This window comes from Chlorocebus sabaeus, chromosome 5, assembly GCF_047675955.1.
Source record: "Chlorocebus sabaeus isolate Y175 chromosome 5, mChlSab1.0.hap1, whole genome shotgun sequence".
Taxonomy (NCBI): Eukaryota; Metazoa; Chordata; class Mammalia; order Primates; family Cercopithecidae; genus Chlorocebus; species Chlorocebus sabaeus.
In genome coordinates, this window is record NC_132908.1 from 57,692,772 (window position 1) to 57,713,562 (window position 20,791).

A 20,791-nucleotide genomic window follows, 5' to 3' on the forward strand; every position below is an offset into this window, starting at 1 on the left:
AGAAATACACCCCCATCATATATGTAATATAGAAAAAAATCTAGCAATTGAAGTAGAGCTTCTATGAGTAGACCTTTGCCCAAACTGTTTATGGATTATAGGAGGGTACAATGCAATGTGCAGTTTCTCTTTCAGCTATCACAAAAATTCAATTAAAATAAATTATTTAAAGGACAGAAGGCAATTAAAAGACCTTTGGCCCAAAATAGTTAATATCAAATGATTTTATCAAACATGGAAAATTACAGGTTCTGTTATTAGAGGATAATGGAATTCTTGTAAATTATTCAAAAGGAACAAGATAGCAACATGTGAAATTAGATAGGAAATTAGAAAGTGACTAGTTTTTTTTTTAATGGTGATATTATTTGTTTTAAAATAAATACCAAGCATGGTGTATAAATTAATTTGATTCATGGACATAAAAAGCATGCCTAGTTCTTAAACAAAAATATAATGAAATTGAGTTATGACCTTCATGGTAGACTACCACGAATAGGCATTTCTACAACCCTGTCTCATACCTCTGCATTTGTGATATGAATGATTTGAACTGTAAAAGTGAGATAATGGAAAACTGTTGAAAAGCAGTGATACATCTGTTATAAAATAAGAATGTCACACATCATGAGGGCAGATCAAGAGACATTATCCTCATGATATGGAGAAAGACATTAACTGTGGCAATGATGTTAATTACTCTCTAAATGTCATTCATTCATTATATTCATGCTATATTAGCAAAAGAAATATCTATTATCTCTTAATGGTTACTGGGCCAAATAAATACCGTATCACTGAAATAATTAAATCATTTTAATAAGAGCATGTTTGATTTTGTTAAATTTATTTTTAGGTATTAAAAGTTTAAATGGGTTAAAGTTTCAGAGATCTGAGTAAAAAGGTCAATGTTAATTTGTGCTTATTAGAGTGTGTCAAACTTCAGTTATATAAATAATACGAATGATAGATACATGCAGAAAAGAAGTCAGAATGAATATGCATTAAGAGCCAATATGCAATCAGCATTTTCAGAATGGTGATTTGGTTAATAGAACTGAGCACGTTCTTGGTTTTCACGGATTACCATTCACAATTCTAATTTGTGAGACAAATGTTTTATGACTTATTACCGTGAGTAGTTTCTGATGTATTTATTTAAATCACATAACTTTTGTGAGATTACTGTGCAGTATCTGTAATGCCAGGAGAAGAATCTCAGCTCGCCTTGACTTGGCAGTCTTCCACCTTACTTGTGTATGAGAAACACCAGACACTTTAAATTCAGGTATATGAGAAACTACATCAGTTCTATTAGAAACTACGTGAACAGAGGCCGAACTCGGGTTCTGACAAGATGGCCGGGCTGCCCCGCAGAATCATGAAAGAAACCCAGTGTTTGCTGACAGAACCAGTTCCTGGCATCAAAGCAGAACCAGATGAGAGCAACGCCCGTTATTTTCATGTGGTCATTGCTGGCCCTCAAGATTCCCCCTTTAAGGGAGGGATTTTTAAACTTGAACTATTCCTTCCTGAAGAATACCCAATGGCAGCCCCTAAAGTACGTTTCATGATCAAAATTTATCATCCTAATGTAGACAAGTTGGGAAGAATATGTTTAGATATTTTGAAAGATAAGTGGTCCCCAGCACTGCAGATCCGCACAGTTCTGCTATGGATCCAGGCCTTGTTAAGTGCTCCCAATCCAGATGATCCATTAGCAAATGATGTAGTGGAGCAGTGGAAGACCAACGAAGCCCAAGCCATAGAAACAGCTAGAGCATGGACTAGGCTATATGCCATGAATAATATTTAAATTGATCCGATCATCAAGTGTGCATCACTTCTCCTGTTCTGCCAAGACTTCCTCCTTTTTGTTTGCATTTAGTGGACACAGTCTTAGAAACATTACAGAATAAAAAAGCCCAGACATCTTCAGTCCTTTGGTGATTAAATGCACAATAGCAAATCTATGTCTTGTCCTGATTCACTGTCATAAAGCATGAGCAGAGGCTAGAAGAATGATCTGGATTGCTATGAAACGTTTAAAAGCAGTGGCTCCTCCCTGCTTTTATTCATTTCCCCCATCCTGGTTTAAGTATAAAGCACTGTGAATGAAGGTAGTTGTCAGGTTAGCTGCAGGGGTGTGGGTGTTTTTCTTTATTTTATTTTATTTTTTTGAAGGGGGAGGTAGTTTTATTTTAATTTTATGGGCTCCTTTCCCCCTTTTTTGGTGATCTAATTGCATTGGTTAAAAGCAGCTAACCAGGTCTCTAGAATGTGCTCTCTAGCCAAGTCTAACTTTATTTAGACGCTGTAGATGGACAAGCTTGATTGTTTGAACTAAAATGGGAACATTAAACAAACATCACAGCCCTCACTAATAACATTGCTGTCAAGTGTAGATTCCCTCCTTCAAAAAAAGCTTGTGACCATTTTGTGTGGCTTGTCTGGAAACTTCTGTAAATCTTATGTTTTAGTAAAATATTTTTTGTTATTCTAAAAAAAAAAAAAAAAAGAAACTGCATGAACAGAGGGGAACAATAGTATATTTCTTAAGAATGTTGTGTATCCTGGATTATTTTAGTATTTTTTTTTTTAATTCTGATTTTACAACAAATTAGTCATAATTAGTAATTAGATTTGGGTAAACCCAGAAAAGTATTTACTTAACTCTTATTAGGTGTAAGGATGTTTGCTGGATCCTAAGGCAGGGGATAAATGTAATGAGAATAAGGATGTGTCTATTAAGTTGATGTATACATTCATATCTGTACATGGCAAAGTAAATTTTATTACCATAAGTATAACACATTAGTTAGGCTTGAAAACAATGTTGGCATTTATGAAATGTTACCTTAAACATTTTCTGAAGTGTTTCCCATGGAATACTAATTCTGAAAATGCCTTGACACACATTAAATTAATACATTTTTAATTATATTATTGGCTGAATGTTCTAAGAAAAAATGACCCATCATCAATGTATATTAAATCTCATTTTTAGCTGGACATGGTGGCTCATGCCTGTAATCCCAGGCATCTACTTTGGAAGGCCAAGGTGAGCAGATTGCTTGAACCTAGGAATTCAAGACTAACCTGGGCAACGTGGCGAAACCCTGTCACTACAAAATAATATAAAAATATTAATAGGGAGTGGTGGTGTGTGCCTGCAGTTCCAGCTACTTGGGAGGCTTAGACGGGAGGATTGCTTGAGCTGGGGAGACGGAGATTGCAATGAGCCAAGATCACACCACTGTACTCCAGTCTAGGTGATAGAGTGAGACTCAGGCTCAAAAAAAAAAAAAAAAATTACCCATTTTAGTAATTCACAATGCACATTATTTTGGGACTTCCAACAATCTTTGACAAAATAAAATCTATTCAAAGATATTAATCACATTTCCTCAACTTTTTAGGAATATAATATGCACACACACAAAGACACACACACACACACAGAGTACCTAAAATGTTATATAATAGTTGGATGTATATATCTCTTCAATTATTTTGGAACAAATAAACAATAAACAGGTGTTTTATACAACTCACTTTGGAAAAATACTGCTAGAATTTTTGAATTTTTATTTTTAGCACTTTTGCAATAAAAATTCTGACATAGACATTATTAACAGGAGTAGTCATTCAAATATTTTAATTTTTTAATGAGCACTAAAAGCTCTAAGGAAGGAAATGTCTTTGTTAAACAAATTATATACACAAGTAATAGATAATTTACTACTGGTTCTCTACTATGATCAATCGCTTTTATATTGGATTTGTGGAGACACTCATTTAATTCAACATTTATCCAAGACATGTTTATGTATCTCTACTCATGTGCTTAAAGTATAATAACAAATGAAAAGGCACCTGCACTCATGTGGCTCCCAGACTTATGAAGGAGATTGAAACTAATATTAACATTCTATAGTAAGTGAGAAGATAGAGGCGTGCAGAGCGTTCTAATAGGACGTTCACCTTAGAGACATCGGGCATGAGAAGGGTGAAGGAGTACTTGTTGCAGAAGGAGAACTTAAGCTGACTTTTGGAGAACCAGTGAAAATACCTACGCTGAACTTATGAGAGGAGGTGTAAAGGTACCCCCAGGGAAGGATAGCATATTTTAAAACCTCGCTGTGAGGAGCAGGAGAAGAGACAGAAAAGAGTAGAGCATTAGCGGTTGGTATCACAATGAATTGAGTTTATCTGAAACTTATGGACGTTAATAGAGTGGAGACATAATGGGGTACCTGAAAGGAGAAACTGGAAGAAGCCACATCAGTGAGTATCTTGTACTCCATGCTAAGATGTCTGAAGTTCATAATGAAGACAATGGTGAATCAATGAAAAGCTGAAAAGCCAGTGAGTGGTGTGACTATAAGGAAGGAATTGATTCCCAGTGTTTCCTATCCTCAATGCCTAGACCCCCAAATTGGACAAATTCTAGAAGATAAGGCCAGGTGGAAACCTTCTGCAGTGGATATTTTTAGTAAACTAATTTGGGAAAAAAGCGCTCAATGAAAATATGGAAATGTGGAGAATGTTAAAAAATTATTCCCATAGTCAATGATACGTAGGTAGAGCCATATGCTAGAATGTGGGAACAGAAATAAAAGTGACTTTTATTAAGCCCCTGGAGTGTGTGTTACACAATGCTAGGTATTGTTTCAAAAATAAAGATTAGCAATAATTTAATTTATCCTTTACAGTTTTGACCACATAAGATGGCTGCAAGTGTGTTGAGTGAGATAGTTTTTGAGTGCTCCTAAAACCTATTTCTCGCATAGTAACACTGATAGTTTACTACACTTTTGTAGTTACCTCTTTACTCTGCTATATACATTGGAATACCAATTTTTTTTTTTTTTTTTTTTTTTTTTTTTTTTTTTTTTTGAGACGCAGTCTCGCTCTGTCACCCAGGCTGGAGCGCAGTGGCGCGATCACGGCTCACTGCAAGCTCCGCCTCCCGGGTTTACGCCATTCTCCTGCCTCAGCTTCCCGAGTAGCTCGGACTACAGGTGCCCGCCACCACGCCGGGTTAATGTTTTTGTATTTTTTTAGTAGAGACAGGGTTTCACCGTGTTAGCCAGGATGGTCTCGATCTCCTCACCTCGTGATCCGCCCGCCTCAGCCTCCCAAAGTCCTGGGATTACAGGCGTGAGCCACCACGCTCGGCACATTGGAATACTTTTAAGCCTGCAAACAGCTGTCGTTTGCCTCTCTTCACTCAATACATAGGCTGAATAGGCTGATAACTGACACATAAATGCAATAAATGAATACATGCTTAAGCAATTCATACAATCGAGTATCTAGGCTGATAGCTATCAAATGGCTTTCAATAAAAACATAATGTTAAATAGATAGGATAACTTCATTATTTATATTCCAAGTATTTAGTTTCTTCATTTGTTCAATTTACTTCCATCTCTAAACTTTTTTTTTTTTTCTCCTCACTTTTAAGTTAAAGTTGTCCATATCTGCCTCACAAGAAATCAGGGGCATAATGTGAAGATCTGGGGAAAGTAGAAGGGACCTTCTACTTCACGATAATTTCTTAGACTTAACCTGAAGACATCCTATAGAGTTCCTCTTATGGAGTTTAGAGGTTAAGAAAGAAAGTAAGCATCAGTCCGTAAGTTGCAAGGAGGAATACAAGGTAAAAGTAACCCTTTAATATAGGAACTAAACTAGTTTTAGTAGCAAAAACTTTTTATTGAAAGGATTGTGGAAGAAAGAGTCAGGCTTGCCTGTCATTTCTAGTTCTATGTATTGTAAAATTTTACCATCTTTACCCATTGTTCGATTTTTACTTTAATTAAATAAGGTTATCATCTTAACAAAGATGTAGCTCTTTTAAATATATTTTGACATTTAAGCCCAAAATATGATTTTTACATCTTAAAAATGTGATATCTGTTGGTTTTACTATAATAATCATTAAAAATCTCATTACACAATTGCAAGTTTAGGTTACTTGCATTTTTTGTAATGACTAATGGGATAAATAGTCTTAAGTGTTTGAGTTTCCAAAAAGCAGACAAGACAGAATTAGACACACAAGAAAGAGACACTGGGGAAAGGAAAGGTGGGGAGACTCTTTGGAATAAAATGCAGGTCTGGCTTCCACTGAAGGAGAGACAGAAGGTAGTGGTGTAATGATGTTAGGAAGACTCAGACTGAAGCACAGTTCCAAGAAAGTTTCAGCCAGATCACTGGGGAGTCCTCAAGCTAAGACCATTTATTGAAGGAGCTCTTCATCTCACTAGATAACCCCCAAGTAGCCCCATCCTGCTCCGTGATTGGCTTGGAGAACCACCCCCCACCGACGCCGAAGCTTAGCTTGATGCAAACTGTGGAAAATCCAGAAGTGTAGCAGCAGTGTCTTCATATCTGCAGCAGGAGATAGGAGGAACAGGTTTTCATGACTTACATTACACACAGATCTTTGTTCTCTTTTTGTTCTTATGTGTCCATATCCATAATGTTATTTTATAATTCTATAAAAAAGGATGTAAATATTTTAAAGATATGGCATACATATTTCCAAATTGTGCAACATTATTAGGGGGCAAAGTATAATATGATCATAAATACAAGGCTTAAATGCATGTTATTTTACACTTGTCATAATGGCATAGTAATGTTATTATTCATTTTAAACTGCATGAGTTTGAAAATCATAAAATTATATTCAGATTTGATGCCAAAGACGTTTTGTTTTTCCTGGTGGAGGACTATTTTGACGTTATCTGGTGCATAGTAGAACCAGAAACTCAGTTCTTAGCATTTGGGCCCACAATATTTATTCCTTTATGATACAGCGTTTGCCTTTCTTATTGCCTGACTAGGCTTAATGCCAGCCCTCTTTTGAAATTCCACTGGTCCCAGCCCCTCCCACTTGCTTGTTCACTCATTCAGCTTTGTGCTGGGGTAGGGGTAGGTGAACATATGGAGGATCCCGCCTTTAGAGGATTAGAAACAACAGCAGCAGCAGGCCTGCTGGTGGGAAGCAGCATCTTGTTTGTTAAAGTCAACCCTCTTCCCACTGAAGCAGCCCCAGGCAGAGGGGCCATGCAGCCAAAAATGTCAGAAAACATGGAGTGTCCCAGACCTTCACCCAGATTGGCATTTCAGGCAGGAAGACAGCCTTTGCCTAGGGAATGTCACTGCCAAGTTTGATGATTCTTGGTAATTAATCAACAGCTTCAGTGAAGGTATCCGGCTGTATCCGGAAGAGTGAACACAGATAATACTTCACATGAGTATAGAAGATATTTAGAATGATTCTCAGCAAAGATGATAGCACACCGTCATCTTCTCTCCAGAGGAGCAAGGCCCTGCATCTACAAAGAAAATCAATATTCCTGCCATTGCTCTGTCACTAATTTTACATATAACCTTGGGCATAAGTGGGTCTCAGATGCCTCCTCTGTAAAATGAAGCAGGGGAAATGAGATCCCTAAGAATCCTTCCAGATTTAACATTCTGTGTGACCCTATTAACATCTCCCATCTCCAGGAGACTGAGGCAGCTTGCTTTCTTACTCACCTGAACTTGGGGTCATTTGAATTAATTTCTCTGTCTCTCTTCAGCTACATCTCTTCACTCAGCTTTGCTAGGGTTATGATTATTAAGGAGCTATCTGTAGCAACATCCGTGGTAAGTGTGTTTCACTCACTCCTCAGACACCATGCTTCTTTATGCCTTTTATCTTCAGGATGTGCCAATTGTCTGTCCAAAATGCTTTCCCCAAAACTCCTTTTTCCTCTGACTTGTAGATTCCCACTCTCCTTTTGAGGTAATCAAACAAAACTCCTGGAAACATTTCTTTTAAATCCATTTCCATTTACTGCCTCTCACACTCCTCCTCTGTGTTCTTACGTTAGTGTGTATTTATTTTATACTAATATTTATTCTCCTCTTTTGGAGGTTACTGTATTCTTTTCCTTTCTCTTCTCTTATTTATTTCAATTTAATTTTCTGACAGTTGAGATAAAACAATTCACTCAACTTATTCTGGTATATACGAAGTAGTGATTTTTGTTGTTTTTGGATGAATAAGCTTGGCTCTCATGACAAGAGAGAGTGTCAACTAGTTAATGTAAATGAATTAAGCTGAGCAGTTTTTTTGTGTGTATGCAAACCAACTCTCAAAATAATTCCCTATGACTAATGCCTGCATTTCTATATCTGGGTTTTCAGGTGTAGCCAATAATAGAAGTCTGGATGACATAAAGTAGTAAAGATTTTAGTTCATTTTGCTAGTGCTTTTTTGGTCTATTAAACAATTAAAGTTGAACATTCCTTTTCTGTTTTTAAAATGAGAATTATTTCTTTCTATCTATTGTTTTTCTTTAATAGTTACAGATATATTCAGACCTTCTTTTTCTTGTAGAGTGAGTAATCATAGAAGTGAATAAAATATTTCTACAAAAACTATATGTCCTTAAAATTTTGGGCAAAAAGTAGTTTTTAGAAATTTCTTATGATTAACAAAATTCCTCCCCATATTTAGGGTCCCTTTTTGTTCCTAATGCTAAACTCTGCTCTTTCTGTCTTTTGTAAATTATTTTTGCAGAAGCTTTTCTATTTCTTAGTCTTTTGAAAAAAAACAATTTAGTTTAGTTGATTGTCTCCATTGTTTGTTTTCTATTTAATTTAATTTTATCTTTATTATTTCCTTTCTTTCAACATACTCTGGATGCACTCATTGGTTATTTATTTACTGTTTCTTTTTTTTTCTTTCTTCTTCTCTCTCTTTTTTTTTTTTTTTTTTTTTTTTTTTTTTTTTTTTTTTGAGACAGGGTACCATTCTGTCTCTCAGGCTGGAGTGCAATGATGCAAACTCAGCTCACTGCAACCTCCACCTCCCGGATTCAAGCAACTCTGGTGCCTCAGCCTCCAGAGCAGCTGAGATTACAGGCATGTGCCACCATGCCCGGCTAATTTTTTGCATTTTTAGTAGAGGTGGGGTTTCGCCACATTGCCCAGGCTGGTCTCAAACTCCTGAGCTCAGGCACCAATCACCCGCCTCGGCCTCCGAAAGTGCTAGGATTCCAGGCGTGAGTCATTGCGTCCAGCCTATTTCTTTCGTTAAGAGAATTTTGAGCCCATGTCCTAGGCCTGTCCTTGCTTTTTATCACTTTCCCAAGCCCCACCCCATCCCATATGAGACATAGGAGAATCTGGGGGTAGGCATGGGTGATAGATAAGAAGAAACAGGGTTTTGTGAAGATAGTGTTGTTATAGCACTCTATGAAGCTCTTAGAGAGGGAGGGCAAGTTACCATTCATTTACCACCAAGATTTTGTAGGTGTTTATACTGGATTTGGAGGAGAAAGGATATTTGCATAATACCAATTTCACAGATGGAAAAATTGAGTTTTAGAAGACTGAAGAGATATTTATGAGTTCACAAGACTAGTAATTAATGGTGCTGTGGTTCAAGCAATATAAAAATGAAAATATGCTAAAAATGAAAAAATATGGAAGCTAGATATGAGACAATGTTTGTAAAAGAACAGAAGACAAGAAGTAAGTCCAGAGATGGAGAAATACAGAGACTGTGTCCCAAGAAATGGGTGAAGCTAGAGGGTCTAGAATAATTGTCTTAAACAATTGGCTGTAATGTATAAAGCTCTATGAGGTGAGTAGATGGGTCAGTGCTAGGTTAGGGTCTCGGGATATTGCTTGGTCACTGTGACACTGAATTACTAAATTGTTTTTCTTTACCAAAATTGACAGTTCACCAAATTGTCTTTGTAAGCTGGCTTTGACTTCAACAATTTTTAAATGCCGGAGAGTTTGAAAAACAAACACAGGCAAATATGTACTCATAAGATTCTAATGTTCAGGCTAAATGTGAGGTTAAGGGATGAGTTTTTCAATGGTGATACTAAAACAGGTTCTCTAAATGATGTCATCCTAGAGCAGCAGAAATAACTTCCTCAGAACTTTCTGTGGTTCTAAACATATGAGTCATATATAACAACTAGAACAGATAGGTTTCTATATTCCACACACTGTATGAATGCACATACACTCGTGCAAAAACACATACACATTTTTTATCTGATTCAGAAATTTATTTCCCATATGCTCCATTCTTTGACTTCCTAATGGTTCATTTTATGATATGATAGTTTCACACATGAATGAATTGAAAGACATAAGAAGCAATCTGCCTGCTGTGAATTCACTCCTAAAACCCTTCTCATTTCATAATGTCCATGCATTTGAGCCTCTACAACCAAGTGCCAAAAAGAATTCTTTTCTCTGCTTTGTATTTATACCCTGTCTGCATTTGTACTTATCCTACCCTCAAAGAAAACATTAGGATTTCATTCAGAGTTCTGAAAGAATATTTGCATTGTAGATTTCCTTTTAACACTTGTGGCAAAAATGAAATACAACTCTTTCCCTAATGCTCCCATTACAGAACATTTGTAAAAAATTAATTAGAAAAAATTAATATTTTATATGATCTACTTGTAGACCCAGATTCTTTTTGCAATTGATGTGATGTCATGTAAATGTGAAAAAAGTCATGAATTTTCAGAATATAAGCAGAATGATGCAAATATTCATTTGTTTATATTTATTTGTATTAATAAAAGGGCTTTCTCTCTCCTGCTTATAGGTCTCCATGTTTTCCCTTATCAAAGCATTTAGTAATAGTATGCATTTATAAATAAATAAAATACATACACTTCATTATAGGAATTCATTGATGGACAATCATACGTGGTCCCTGTCCTCATAGAGCTTACAGTCTAATGTGAGATATATTGACTAGGTAACTGTAAGTAAGAATATAAAAAAAATGCTATTTCACTATATAAACTGCAGCTTTAACTAGTCTATGGCATCATTGAGGATTTCTAGAGAAAATGATCTCAAAACAGAGACTTCACCATAAATCAGATTCTTCCTAGCCTCCTTAAGAGAGGGAGTACAGACAACTTTAATTGTCTGCCTTTTAGGCAAGCACATTACCTACACATCACTTCCAATAAAGAGTACAATTTGTAAGAAAAAAGAAAAGGGACTGTGTCTCATGATTTCCCTAATCCAGTACAATGAGAAAGCTGAGACCTACAGATTTTAAGATGACACATCTAAACTGTGGATTTTCTTTTTTCATTAAACATAATTGTAAGAACAAGTTGCAATATTTTAGTATTCAGGAGAAGGATGAAATAAAGTGATTGTGGGAATGTAAGATAAGTCAGTGGGAACATTATTACTTACCTGTTACATGTACTGATCAATGGTTTCAAATAAAGAAACAGTTAAAGTGTTACCAAAATTTTATTCCAGTACAAATGCATGATAAACAGGCATATTCCAGAATTTGAGGGCAGGTTCAAAGAAGCATGGAAATGTATATGGCAGGAATGAGGGAGGCAACTAGCCAGGAAGAGTGTAGCAGGTATTGCCTTATAGGTATTGAAAAAGCTTTACTTGCTGGCCTGTTTGTTATTAAACTTCCTTAACTTATCTTCAACAAATTCCATTGCCATCATGTTGCTTTGGAAAAAGGGTTTCCTTAGATGTCTAGATGATGCTTTTACAAATCTCTAAGTAACCATGTAGAATGAATAGAAGGTAATGAACTTAGAGATGGACATTCCAAGTTAGAGAAAGGTCCATTTCACAAGAAATAAACTCTTAAGATTACTATAACATTGTATAATTTGTATTAGTATTCATTAACAGGGCATTAGCAGAATGAATGCCAAAAAGAATGATTGCAAGTAACTAGTATCTTACTGGACCAAGTTGAAAACATAATAAAATTTATAGGCTACTGTATCTAGGGAGAAGCTGGGAAATTTCATAGAATCAGAGGAAAAGCTGAAGAAATGGGATCACCAGGAGCTGAAGTGAAGCACATGGTAGGAAAAGAATACCGCCATCTTAATGAGATGCCACCACGTTAAAGTATCAAGTTTCAAATTCTCAGAACTGTCCACTGCCACCTGACCAAACCACAAATGTCAGCCCCACTTATATCTTCAACAGAGCATAAAGACCCTAACTGCAACAAAGCTTATCACAGTCCCCAGGAGTCCCAACAAGCCAGCACTCCCTTAACCCCTTCCCGATAGGAACATTTCTCAGAGCACATTTCCCTCACCAGGCCCATTTTAAAAGCCTCAGGCTATAAGAGAAGTTTGATCCTGACCCTGCTGGCCAGAAGCCTTTCTCAGGTATATTCTCAATAAACCTGTCTCAACTGTAGAGTCACCTTCTCGTGTCTTCTTTCCTTAATCTTTCTATCTCAAGAGCAAACATCTCAAAGATCTTTGTCTATTCCTAGGTTCATTCTCCAAGAATAGCTCTCTTTCTGTGCCAGAGAAGATGTTATCAGCTAGAGAGTTCTATCCTACCAGTTTAATAGTGCCAGCAAAAATGGAAAACAGTTTTTCCCAATCATGTAAATACTAGAGAAAGACCCAGATTGTGCCTACTGGGCCACATACCTACTTGTCAGCCCTATCACAAGTCCTAAGAAATAGGATAAAATCCACTGGTCAGATGAAGTTGAAAGGTAAGGTTCAAAAGCATTCAAAGGAAGACTTTTCAGGGAAAAAAATAATAATAAAACCTACCATGGTGCATTATAACAGGCATTAGGTGGTACCTGCAATTAACTGATTTTTAATTTTTTTCCTCTAGTCTAACCAGGTTCACATGCTCTTGAAGGGTGGATGTGCAATTTATCCTGCAGGGGGAGCTCAAATAATCCTCTGACTCCTCTGATGTGTGTCAAGGATAGTAGGGGCAGAGTGAATCTGGAAGGTGGGAGGAGATAAAGTTTTGGAGAATTTGGAAGAACAAGCAAAGATTTTAAAAAGCTATGTTCACAGTAGAGTGCTTTGTCTTTTGAGAATTCCTCTCTTATTTTTTAGCTTTGTCCTTTGCTTTTGATCTTTTATTTTCTCTTTAAAAATCAGTGCAAATGGTGGCAGATGGAATCTAGTTTCACTTACGAGATTGAATGAAAACCAGTATGAGGACCGAGACAAAACAGTCATAAGGGAGACTAGGTCTGACTTTATTCTATACCAAGAGAATGTTCATAGTATATATAGAATCCAGACAAGTCCATCAGGATAGGTGGTCCGATACCAATGTGAGAATCAAATACCCTTCACTGACAAGATTATTTTGCCCATGGCCCCCTCTTTGGACACACATATCCTTCCAAAATATAATAGACATGGATAATTGTTCATTTGTTCATATATTTTACCTTCTTCTTTATCATTTCTGTTTGCATTATTAATATTACTTTAAAATGGGGACTTATTAATATTTGTATTTACAGAAAATTTTCTAAATGTGAGCTAAGACTGAAGGCACCAACATGTAACAATTATTTCTCCTCATGGAAACTGATGAGACTACTAAGTAGTATGTAGGAATTTGGGGCATCAGAATATCTGTTTGGAAGAGGCCAGGGACCCCTAAAGTAAACTTAGTAACAATTGAATAACTCCTATTTAATCCTAATTTTTATTTTAGACCTACCTGCTTGCTCTGTGGAATGTATGTCACTAGACAGAATAGAGAAGAATGTCTCTCTCTCTCTCTGTCTTTTTAAAAACAGCTTTATGGACGTACAATTCACATATGATAAGTTCATCCACCTAGCGTGTATAATTCAGTGTTTTGTGGCATATTCACAGATATGAGCAACTGTCACCAGAATCAATTTTAGAACTTTTTTTTATCACTGCAAAATGAAATCTTATTTCCTTTGTTATTTTTTTTCCTGAAGAAAATATTTTATTTCTCTTTTACACAATTGAAGGGAAACATGAAAAGGTCACTCTCAGTGAATGTTATGCTTTCATATGATTTCATGTTAGTAATTAGCACCTTTTCATTTCAGGTTGAAGAACTCTGTTTACAATTTCTAGTCAAGCAGGTCTAGTGGTGATTAACTCCTGCTTTTGTTTGTCTGGGAAAATACCATTCTTTTATTTCAAAAGAACAACTTTGCAGGTAGAGTTTGCTTTGTTGGTGGTTTTCCTTTTTCTTCTTCTTTTGGCATTTAAATATGTCATTCCACACTCCCCTGACCTGTAAGTATTCTGCCTAGAAATCTGCTGAAAACCTTACAGATATTCCCTGGTATAAGACACATTTTTTTTCTTGCTGCTTTCAAAGTCTCTTTTTGTCTTCGATTCTTAATAGAGTTATTATAATGTGTCTAAGTTAAGTTCTATTTGGGTTTAATCTTCATGGAGCATGAGTATTATGTACTGTGGTGTACCCACGGAGCTGAGACTTTGAGCATGGTTGTGCATGGAGTGACAGTGGCTCTGGGGTCAGAAGCACTGACTAAGCTGTAGTGGTGGTGGCTCCAGTTTCTAAGACAGGGTACATGCAGAACAGTTGTAGAGCCATGTCTGTAGCATGGGCATAAACAAGCAGCTTTGGAGCTGGAGTCTGAAGTGGAGACACACTCAGAACCAAATCTGCTCTGGGGTTCAGGGCATGTGTGTGGTGCGAGTGGCAGCTCTGGTCCCAGTATACCACAACAGCACCTCTTTGGAGGGGAGCAACAGTAGCTCTCTCTGGAGGGGTCCATGGCAGCTATGGCTGTCCATTACCTCACTGGTGAATGCTACTAGTATCTTCTGTGAAATAAGCCATTAGAGTTGGAGCTGACAAACACATGGGATCTTCCACTTTAAAAGCTGTGGGAAAATCATGATGTCATGGATGCTTTTGAGGTCCTCAGAAGCAAAGGTTGCCAGGGTTGTCCACAGAGCAGGTCCCTGGGAGCTGTGATGGCACCTACCACATGGCTGACACAGATCACCACCACCATTTTTCTTTGTTCATAGCCATCTCCAGATCTCTCCACTAAGCCAATTTCCTGAGCAATCTTTCTATGTCTGACCATTCTCCCTTTTTTATTGCTCCCTTTCTTACTGTAGGTCCTTGATTGGACTCTTCAACCCTCCTAGAGATATTTTCATTTGTGGACAGCTGTCTAATTGTTGATTTTTCTTGTCAGATGATGGTTGGTAACTTCTACTCTGCTACCTTTTAACTTCACATTGGAAATCTCATTTCCTTTAGCTATCACCCATTGTTCCCCATTCACCCATGTCATAAGCAACCACTAATCTACTTTCCATCTCTATAGATCTGTCTATTCCGTACATTCATATCAATGAATTATACAATATGTCATCTTTTATGAATGACTTCTTCCACTTGGTGTAATGTTTTCAAAGTTCATCCACATTGTAGCATGTTTCAGGACTTGTCTTAATTTGTTTTCTGTTGTTTATAACAGAATACCTAAAACCAGGTAATTTATTGAAAAAAGGAATTTATTTCCTACAGATATGGAGGCTGAGAAGTCCAAGTTCCAGGGGCCAAATCTGGTGAGATCCTTCTTGCTGATGTGGACTCTATGCAAAGTACTGAAGCAGTGCAAGGTGCCATATGGCCAGTGGCCTGAATGTGCTAACATACTAGCTCAGATCTCTCCTCTTTTTATAAGGCTACCAGTTCCACTCTCTTGATAACCCATTAATCCATAAACGAATTAACTCATTCGTGTGGGCTCTACCTCTCACTTCTTACAGATGCCACCTTTTAATACTGCCACATTGGGGATTAAATTTCAACATGAGTTTCGAAGAAGAAAAATTTTCAAACCATATCAGTACTTCATTCTTTTCCTTTTGATGGCTAAATAATACACCATTATATGACTAAAGCAGATTTTGTTTATCCATTGATCTTTTGATGAACATTTGGGTTGTTTCTCTACATATAAAGCTGACAACATCAGGTTACTACACATTCCAAATTACATACAGTATAAGAGTGACTGGATTACAAAGGCAATGATGGAGGCTTGTGCCAGCAGTTGTAAAACTAGCAGTTTCTTTTCTCTTACAAAAATATGTGGTAAAAAAAAAAAAAAAAAATTTAAGAAAAAATGGGGAAAAAAGTAGCTTTTACTTTTGGAATCTGAAAATTGTAGATGCATTGTTATCTACTCCAAATAGGAGTGTTTGAGCTCTGGAGAATTAAAGGATAATCTTTGTCTTTTCATTATTTTAATTTATTTTTTAAAGAAATGCCTAACATCTTCCCAGTTGACTGCATCTACTTGAAAGATGTACTCCTGGAATAAGCTAGAATGTGTTCTAATTCCAGGTCTCTTCTTTTTTTATTATTATTATACTTTATGTTCTAGGGGACATGTGCACAACGTGCAGGTTTGTTACATATGTATACATGTGCCATGTTGGTGTGCTGCACCCATTAACTCATCATTTACATTAGGTATGTCTCCTAATGCTATCCCTCCCACCTCTCCCCACCCCCCACTATAGGCCCGGGTGTGTGATGTTCCCCTTCCTGTGATCTCATTGTTCAATTCCTATCTATGAGTGAGAACATGCAGTGTTTGATTTTCTGTTCTTGCGATAGTTTGCTGAGAATGATGGTTTCCAGCTGCATCCATGTCCCAACAAAGGACATAAAATCATCCTTTTTTATGGTTGCATAGTACTCCATGGTTTATATGTGCCACATTTTCTTAATCTAGTCTGTCATCTGTCACTGATGGACATATGGGTTGATTCCAAGTCTTTGCTATTGTGAATAGTGCCGCAATAAACATACATGTGCATGTGTCTTTACAGCAGTATGATTTATAATCCTTTGGGTATATACCCAGTAATGAGATGGCTGGGTCAAATGGTATTTCTAGTTCTAGATCCTTGAGGAATCGCCACACTGTCTTCCACAATGGTTGAACTAATTTACAGTCCCACTAACAGTGTAAAAGTGTTCCTACTTCTCCACATCCTCTCCAGCACCTGTTTTTTCCTGTTCAGGTCTCCTCTTACCCAAGGAATATTAATTCTTAAGTAACTCATGTTCTATTTAAAAGAAAAAAGGTATCCTCCATTGTAAAGGAAGAATATGGATACTAGACTCAACAATCGTTTTTGAGGATTATATAAGACAATTTATACAATATACATATCATTATACCTGCCATGACACTGATAAAATATTAGTTTGAGGTTCAACACATTCATCTAGCAAACTTCTCTATCTTTCCAAAGTGCTTGGCTCCTTCTTCCATTTGTGAGAGACTAAGAATATTCTCTGACTGTCACAGCACTTGTGATTGAGTCCAAAAGTCTTATTTAATTAAAGTAGAGAATGTTTGCAAAGCTATGTGTATAGTCCCATATGTATAAGAGTGGATGGTAAGGGGTGTGGTTGGTATTGAGGAAAGGACACAAAGAAACAGGGATATATAAAGTTTTCACCATACTTTACAAGTTGAATAAATAGAGCAAAGAAGTTTGACTGCTAAATTGATGAAGCTCTGACCTTTCACAACTGGTAGTATAATTCAAATACAACATGGTACCTGATTACCACGACTGGAACACTGGTTGGGGCCATACCCAAGCCACCCATGGAGGACACCGAATTGACAGCATGTGGATAAACAAGGAATGTTTTTTATTTTGCTGAGTGCCTGAAGTCTGAAATATAGCAAAAAAAAAAAAAAAAGAAAAAAAAATTATGAATTCCCATGGATTCGGTCTCTGATTTAGGAACATATTTCTGACAGAGGCCATCATCACCAACCAGTGCATGGTTGACTTTACATCTGCCTTGACAATATTTTTCTGTCACTTAAATTAGAGAAATTTAGGATACATGCAAAAATAGTTGCTCTTGATTCACCGAAAGTACTCTTGTGTGCCTAGAGGGACCTTCTAAAATGTCTGTTTATGATGTACTACTCCAAGCATAAGAAGTTTTCAAATGCAGAGGTGACCAGCTATAAAAAGTATGCATGTTAGTAATTCAAAAGATATATCTGTAAAAACTGTTCTTTCTTTACCACCCACACCCTTGCTATGTTTCCAGATTATCATAATACAACATATTGTTATACAATAATATGATAAAATTACCTGATGAATTTTCTATGTATAAAAAAGAAAGGAGGTAAATTCCACTTAATGAAAAGCATATCTCTTCATGCAGGGTCGAAGGATTTAAATGACAAGCCCCTTATGAAGTACCTGGCATACAACAGATAAGTAATTAATGATAGTTACCTCTGAAATGTTCTATCGCTCACCACATCCATGGATCCTGCAGCAACACTGTCACCTTTGCTGTCCTTCATTTTCTCTAATACAAAAGAAAGGTAATAGGCCCTGTTTCACAATGATACTGAATAATTTGATTGAAAACACATCAAGCGCTTAGTATAGACCCTTGCCTGTAGTAGTACCCAATAGATTTTTCTAATTTCTCAATTTGACATAATGCTGGTTCTTTAAATAAAATACAAGTAACCTAATGAGAAATTAGTATACCAAAAATATATACAGATTTTGCTTCCAGTTATAAACACTAATCTAGAATACTTGATTCAGAAAGTGTTGCTTGTCAACCACAATTTATTTACGGAGCCATAAATTCCTATTAAAGCTAATTTAAAACTGACAGTGTTTCTATTCCCGGAAAAATAAGCCCAGGCATCATTGTGGTCATACTGAGGGTATGCATTTGTATTTACATACTATAGATAACTGTAATTTTTGTCACTAAGCTACTAACATTTAAACAGATTCCCGAAGCAGCTAGGCACTTAGTAGCAGCCACAACATCAGCCATTTACAATTGTTCAGAAAATAGCACTAATTGAAACTGTTCAAATCATCCATGGGTTGTGTTAAACACCATTTCTTACACACTGGCACCTTGGAGATACACCGATTTTGTGTAAAATAATAATTTTAAGACAAAATAATATACTTTAATGGGAAATACTAGTCACAATATTATACAAAGCAGATTTCTGTATTAAAAGCATAACTATGAAAGCGTATCTTTTAATACACTGTAACAGGTTCAGACATTGTATAAAGTGTCCCTCGAATAAGTTTGCATGCATATTAAAAGTGGCCATATAAGACCTTGTATTTTAGAATAAACATTTTATTTAGAAGAGAGAAGCTGGGCGTAGTGGTGTGTGTCCACCTGTATCGTCCTAGCCACTCGAGAGGTGGAGGCAAGAGAATCCCCAAAGCCTTGGAGTTTGGGGCTGTATTGGGCTGTGATCACACCTGTGAATAGCTACTGCACTCCAACCTGGGCAACACAGGGAGATCCCATCTCTAAAATAAATAAAAATAAAGACGTAAAACCAAGGATTGTGGTCCTGTGCCTAGAAATCATTTAAACCAAAATATACTTAATATAATAAATTTTCACCTCCTTGATATTTAAAGTGGATCAATATAACAAACCAGTGACTTCCAAACTGCATTTCTCTTTTTAAGGAGAAAATTAAGCTTTAATTTTGAGATCAGACATTAAAAAGAAACATTTCTCTACCGCCATTAACCCTCCACCACTTCTGAGACAACTTCACAGAGCAGTTAGATAGAGCTTGGTGGAGAGGCAGAATCTGGATCAAAACTAAACTAAGTAAACACAAAATATTAGATTAGTGGACAAAACATATGTAAATGTAATCTGCTAAGTAACATGCTAATAACATATTTGCTCCATTGTTTTGATGATACTGCCATAGACACGTGAGATCAGAACATCTCTCTGAAGAGGAGGGATATCTGACAGATATTTTACATTTGAAAGGGTAATGGACAAAGTTTTGCAAAAGGATGTTACCTTCACCATAGCTAAGCCTCAGGCCTTCCACATTAAAGGCTCAGAAACTCCATTTTTATTTTTATTTGTTGTGAGGCAAGATGGTTTGTTCTCAGGAGTGCTGCTTTCTGTAGAAGGGCTCAACAAAACCCATGTACAAAATGAAAAATTTAAAGCCTATGATTCTAATATCAAGAGAAGTGACTTTCCACATTGACCCTCAAAGCATAATAATCAAGTTGGGTGAAAACCAGCTTCTCAGAATGTGCCTTAACGTGGTTTATTACCTGAGTCAAATGTGCAGCCAAGTCAGTGCCTTTAACATGGTGCTTCTGTCCCTTTAATGCAGATTTAACACTAAGGCCAGGCAAACTTGTTCTTTAGTCACTCCCCAGGAGAGTCTTTGAATGGACACTGCCCCACCTACTCCTCTATGTTATTTTATTTCCAAGACTCCAAGAACCCTGTTTTGATTGATACATTTGTTAATTGGACAAGAGACAGGAGTGAGAGTGTTTTTCTACTTAGCTGTTTAATAAATGCCTCATTTCTGTGATGTAAGAACTTAGGCCTTTAGAATAGAGTAGAGAAGACGGTGAACTGAAGGCAAATCAGATCTTTTTTGTGCGGTAGGGGGCAAAGCAGTGTGATGGAAAATCATAGACTTATGACTCAGATTATCTAGGTGCTATTCTCTATTCCTCATGTACGAGCTCTGTCATTTTGAGTAATTCATAAATACTTCAGAGCCCTAATTCTCTCAACTGTATCTACCTCATGTAATAATCATTCATGGAAAATGCTAGGACTAGGCTGGTGCTCCATATACACCATGGCTCTTCTTTCTCTTTTGCCCTTATGACACAATAAAACTGGGATAACTCACATTTGTATTTTGAGAATTACATGATTTTCTTGCAAAGCAGCCCATCAAAGAATGCAAATAGCATTATGTGTCAAAAGACTAGAGAAAGCCAAGTGATTATTTTCTTTCTCCTTAAACCTTTGCCGTATCACAACACTAGTGGATTTCCAGGTTACCAATATTTTTGTTACAGGGATCTGCTTTTTCATCACATATCCTTCT

At 36.6% G+C, this 20,791-nt stretch overlaps 1 protein-coding gene across 1 annotated transcript; it reads left to right on the plus strand.

Annotated features, from left to right (window-relative positions):
• Window positions 1–1,357: 1,357 nt before the first annotated feature.
• On the plus strand, window positions 1,358–1,938 carry LOC103233100 (ubiquitin-conjugating enzyme E2 N-like). The gene has a single exon (XM_038008386.2). It carries the CDS (start codon window positions 1,358–1,360, stop codon window positions 1,814–1,816), a length of 459 nt encoding a protein of 152 aa, XP_037864314.2. The 3' UTR covers window positions 1,817–1,938.
• Window positions 1,939–20,791: the final 18,853 nt, after the last annotated feature.

Coding starts and splice junctions, on each gene's coding strand:
- LOC103233100 (XM_038008386.2), top strand. CDS start 1,358: ATGGCCGGGCTGCCCCGCAGAATCATGAAAGAAACCCAGTGTTTGCTG.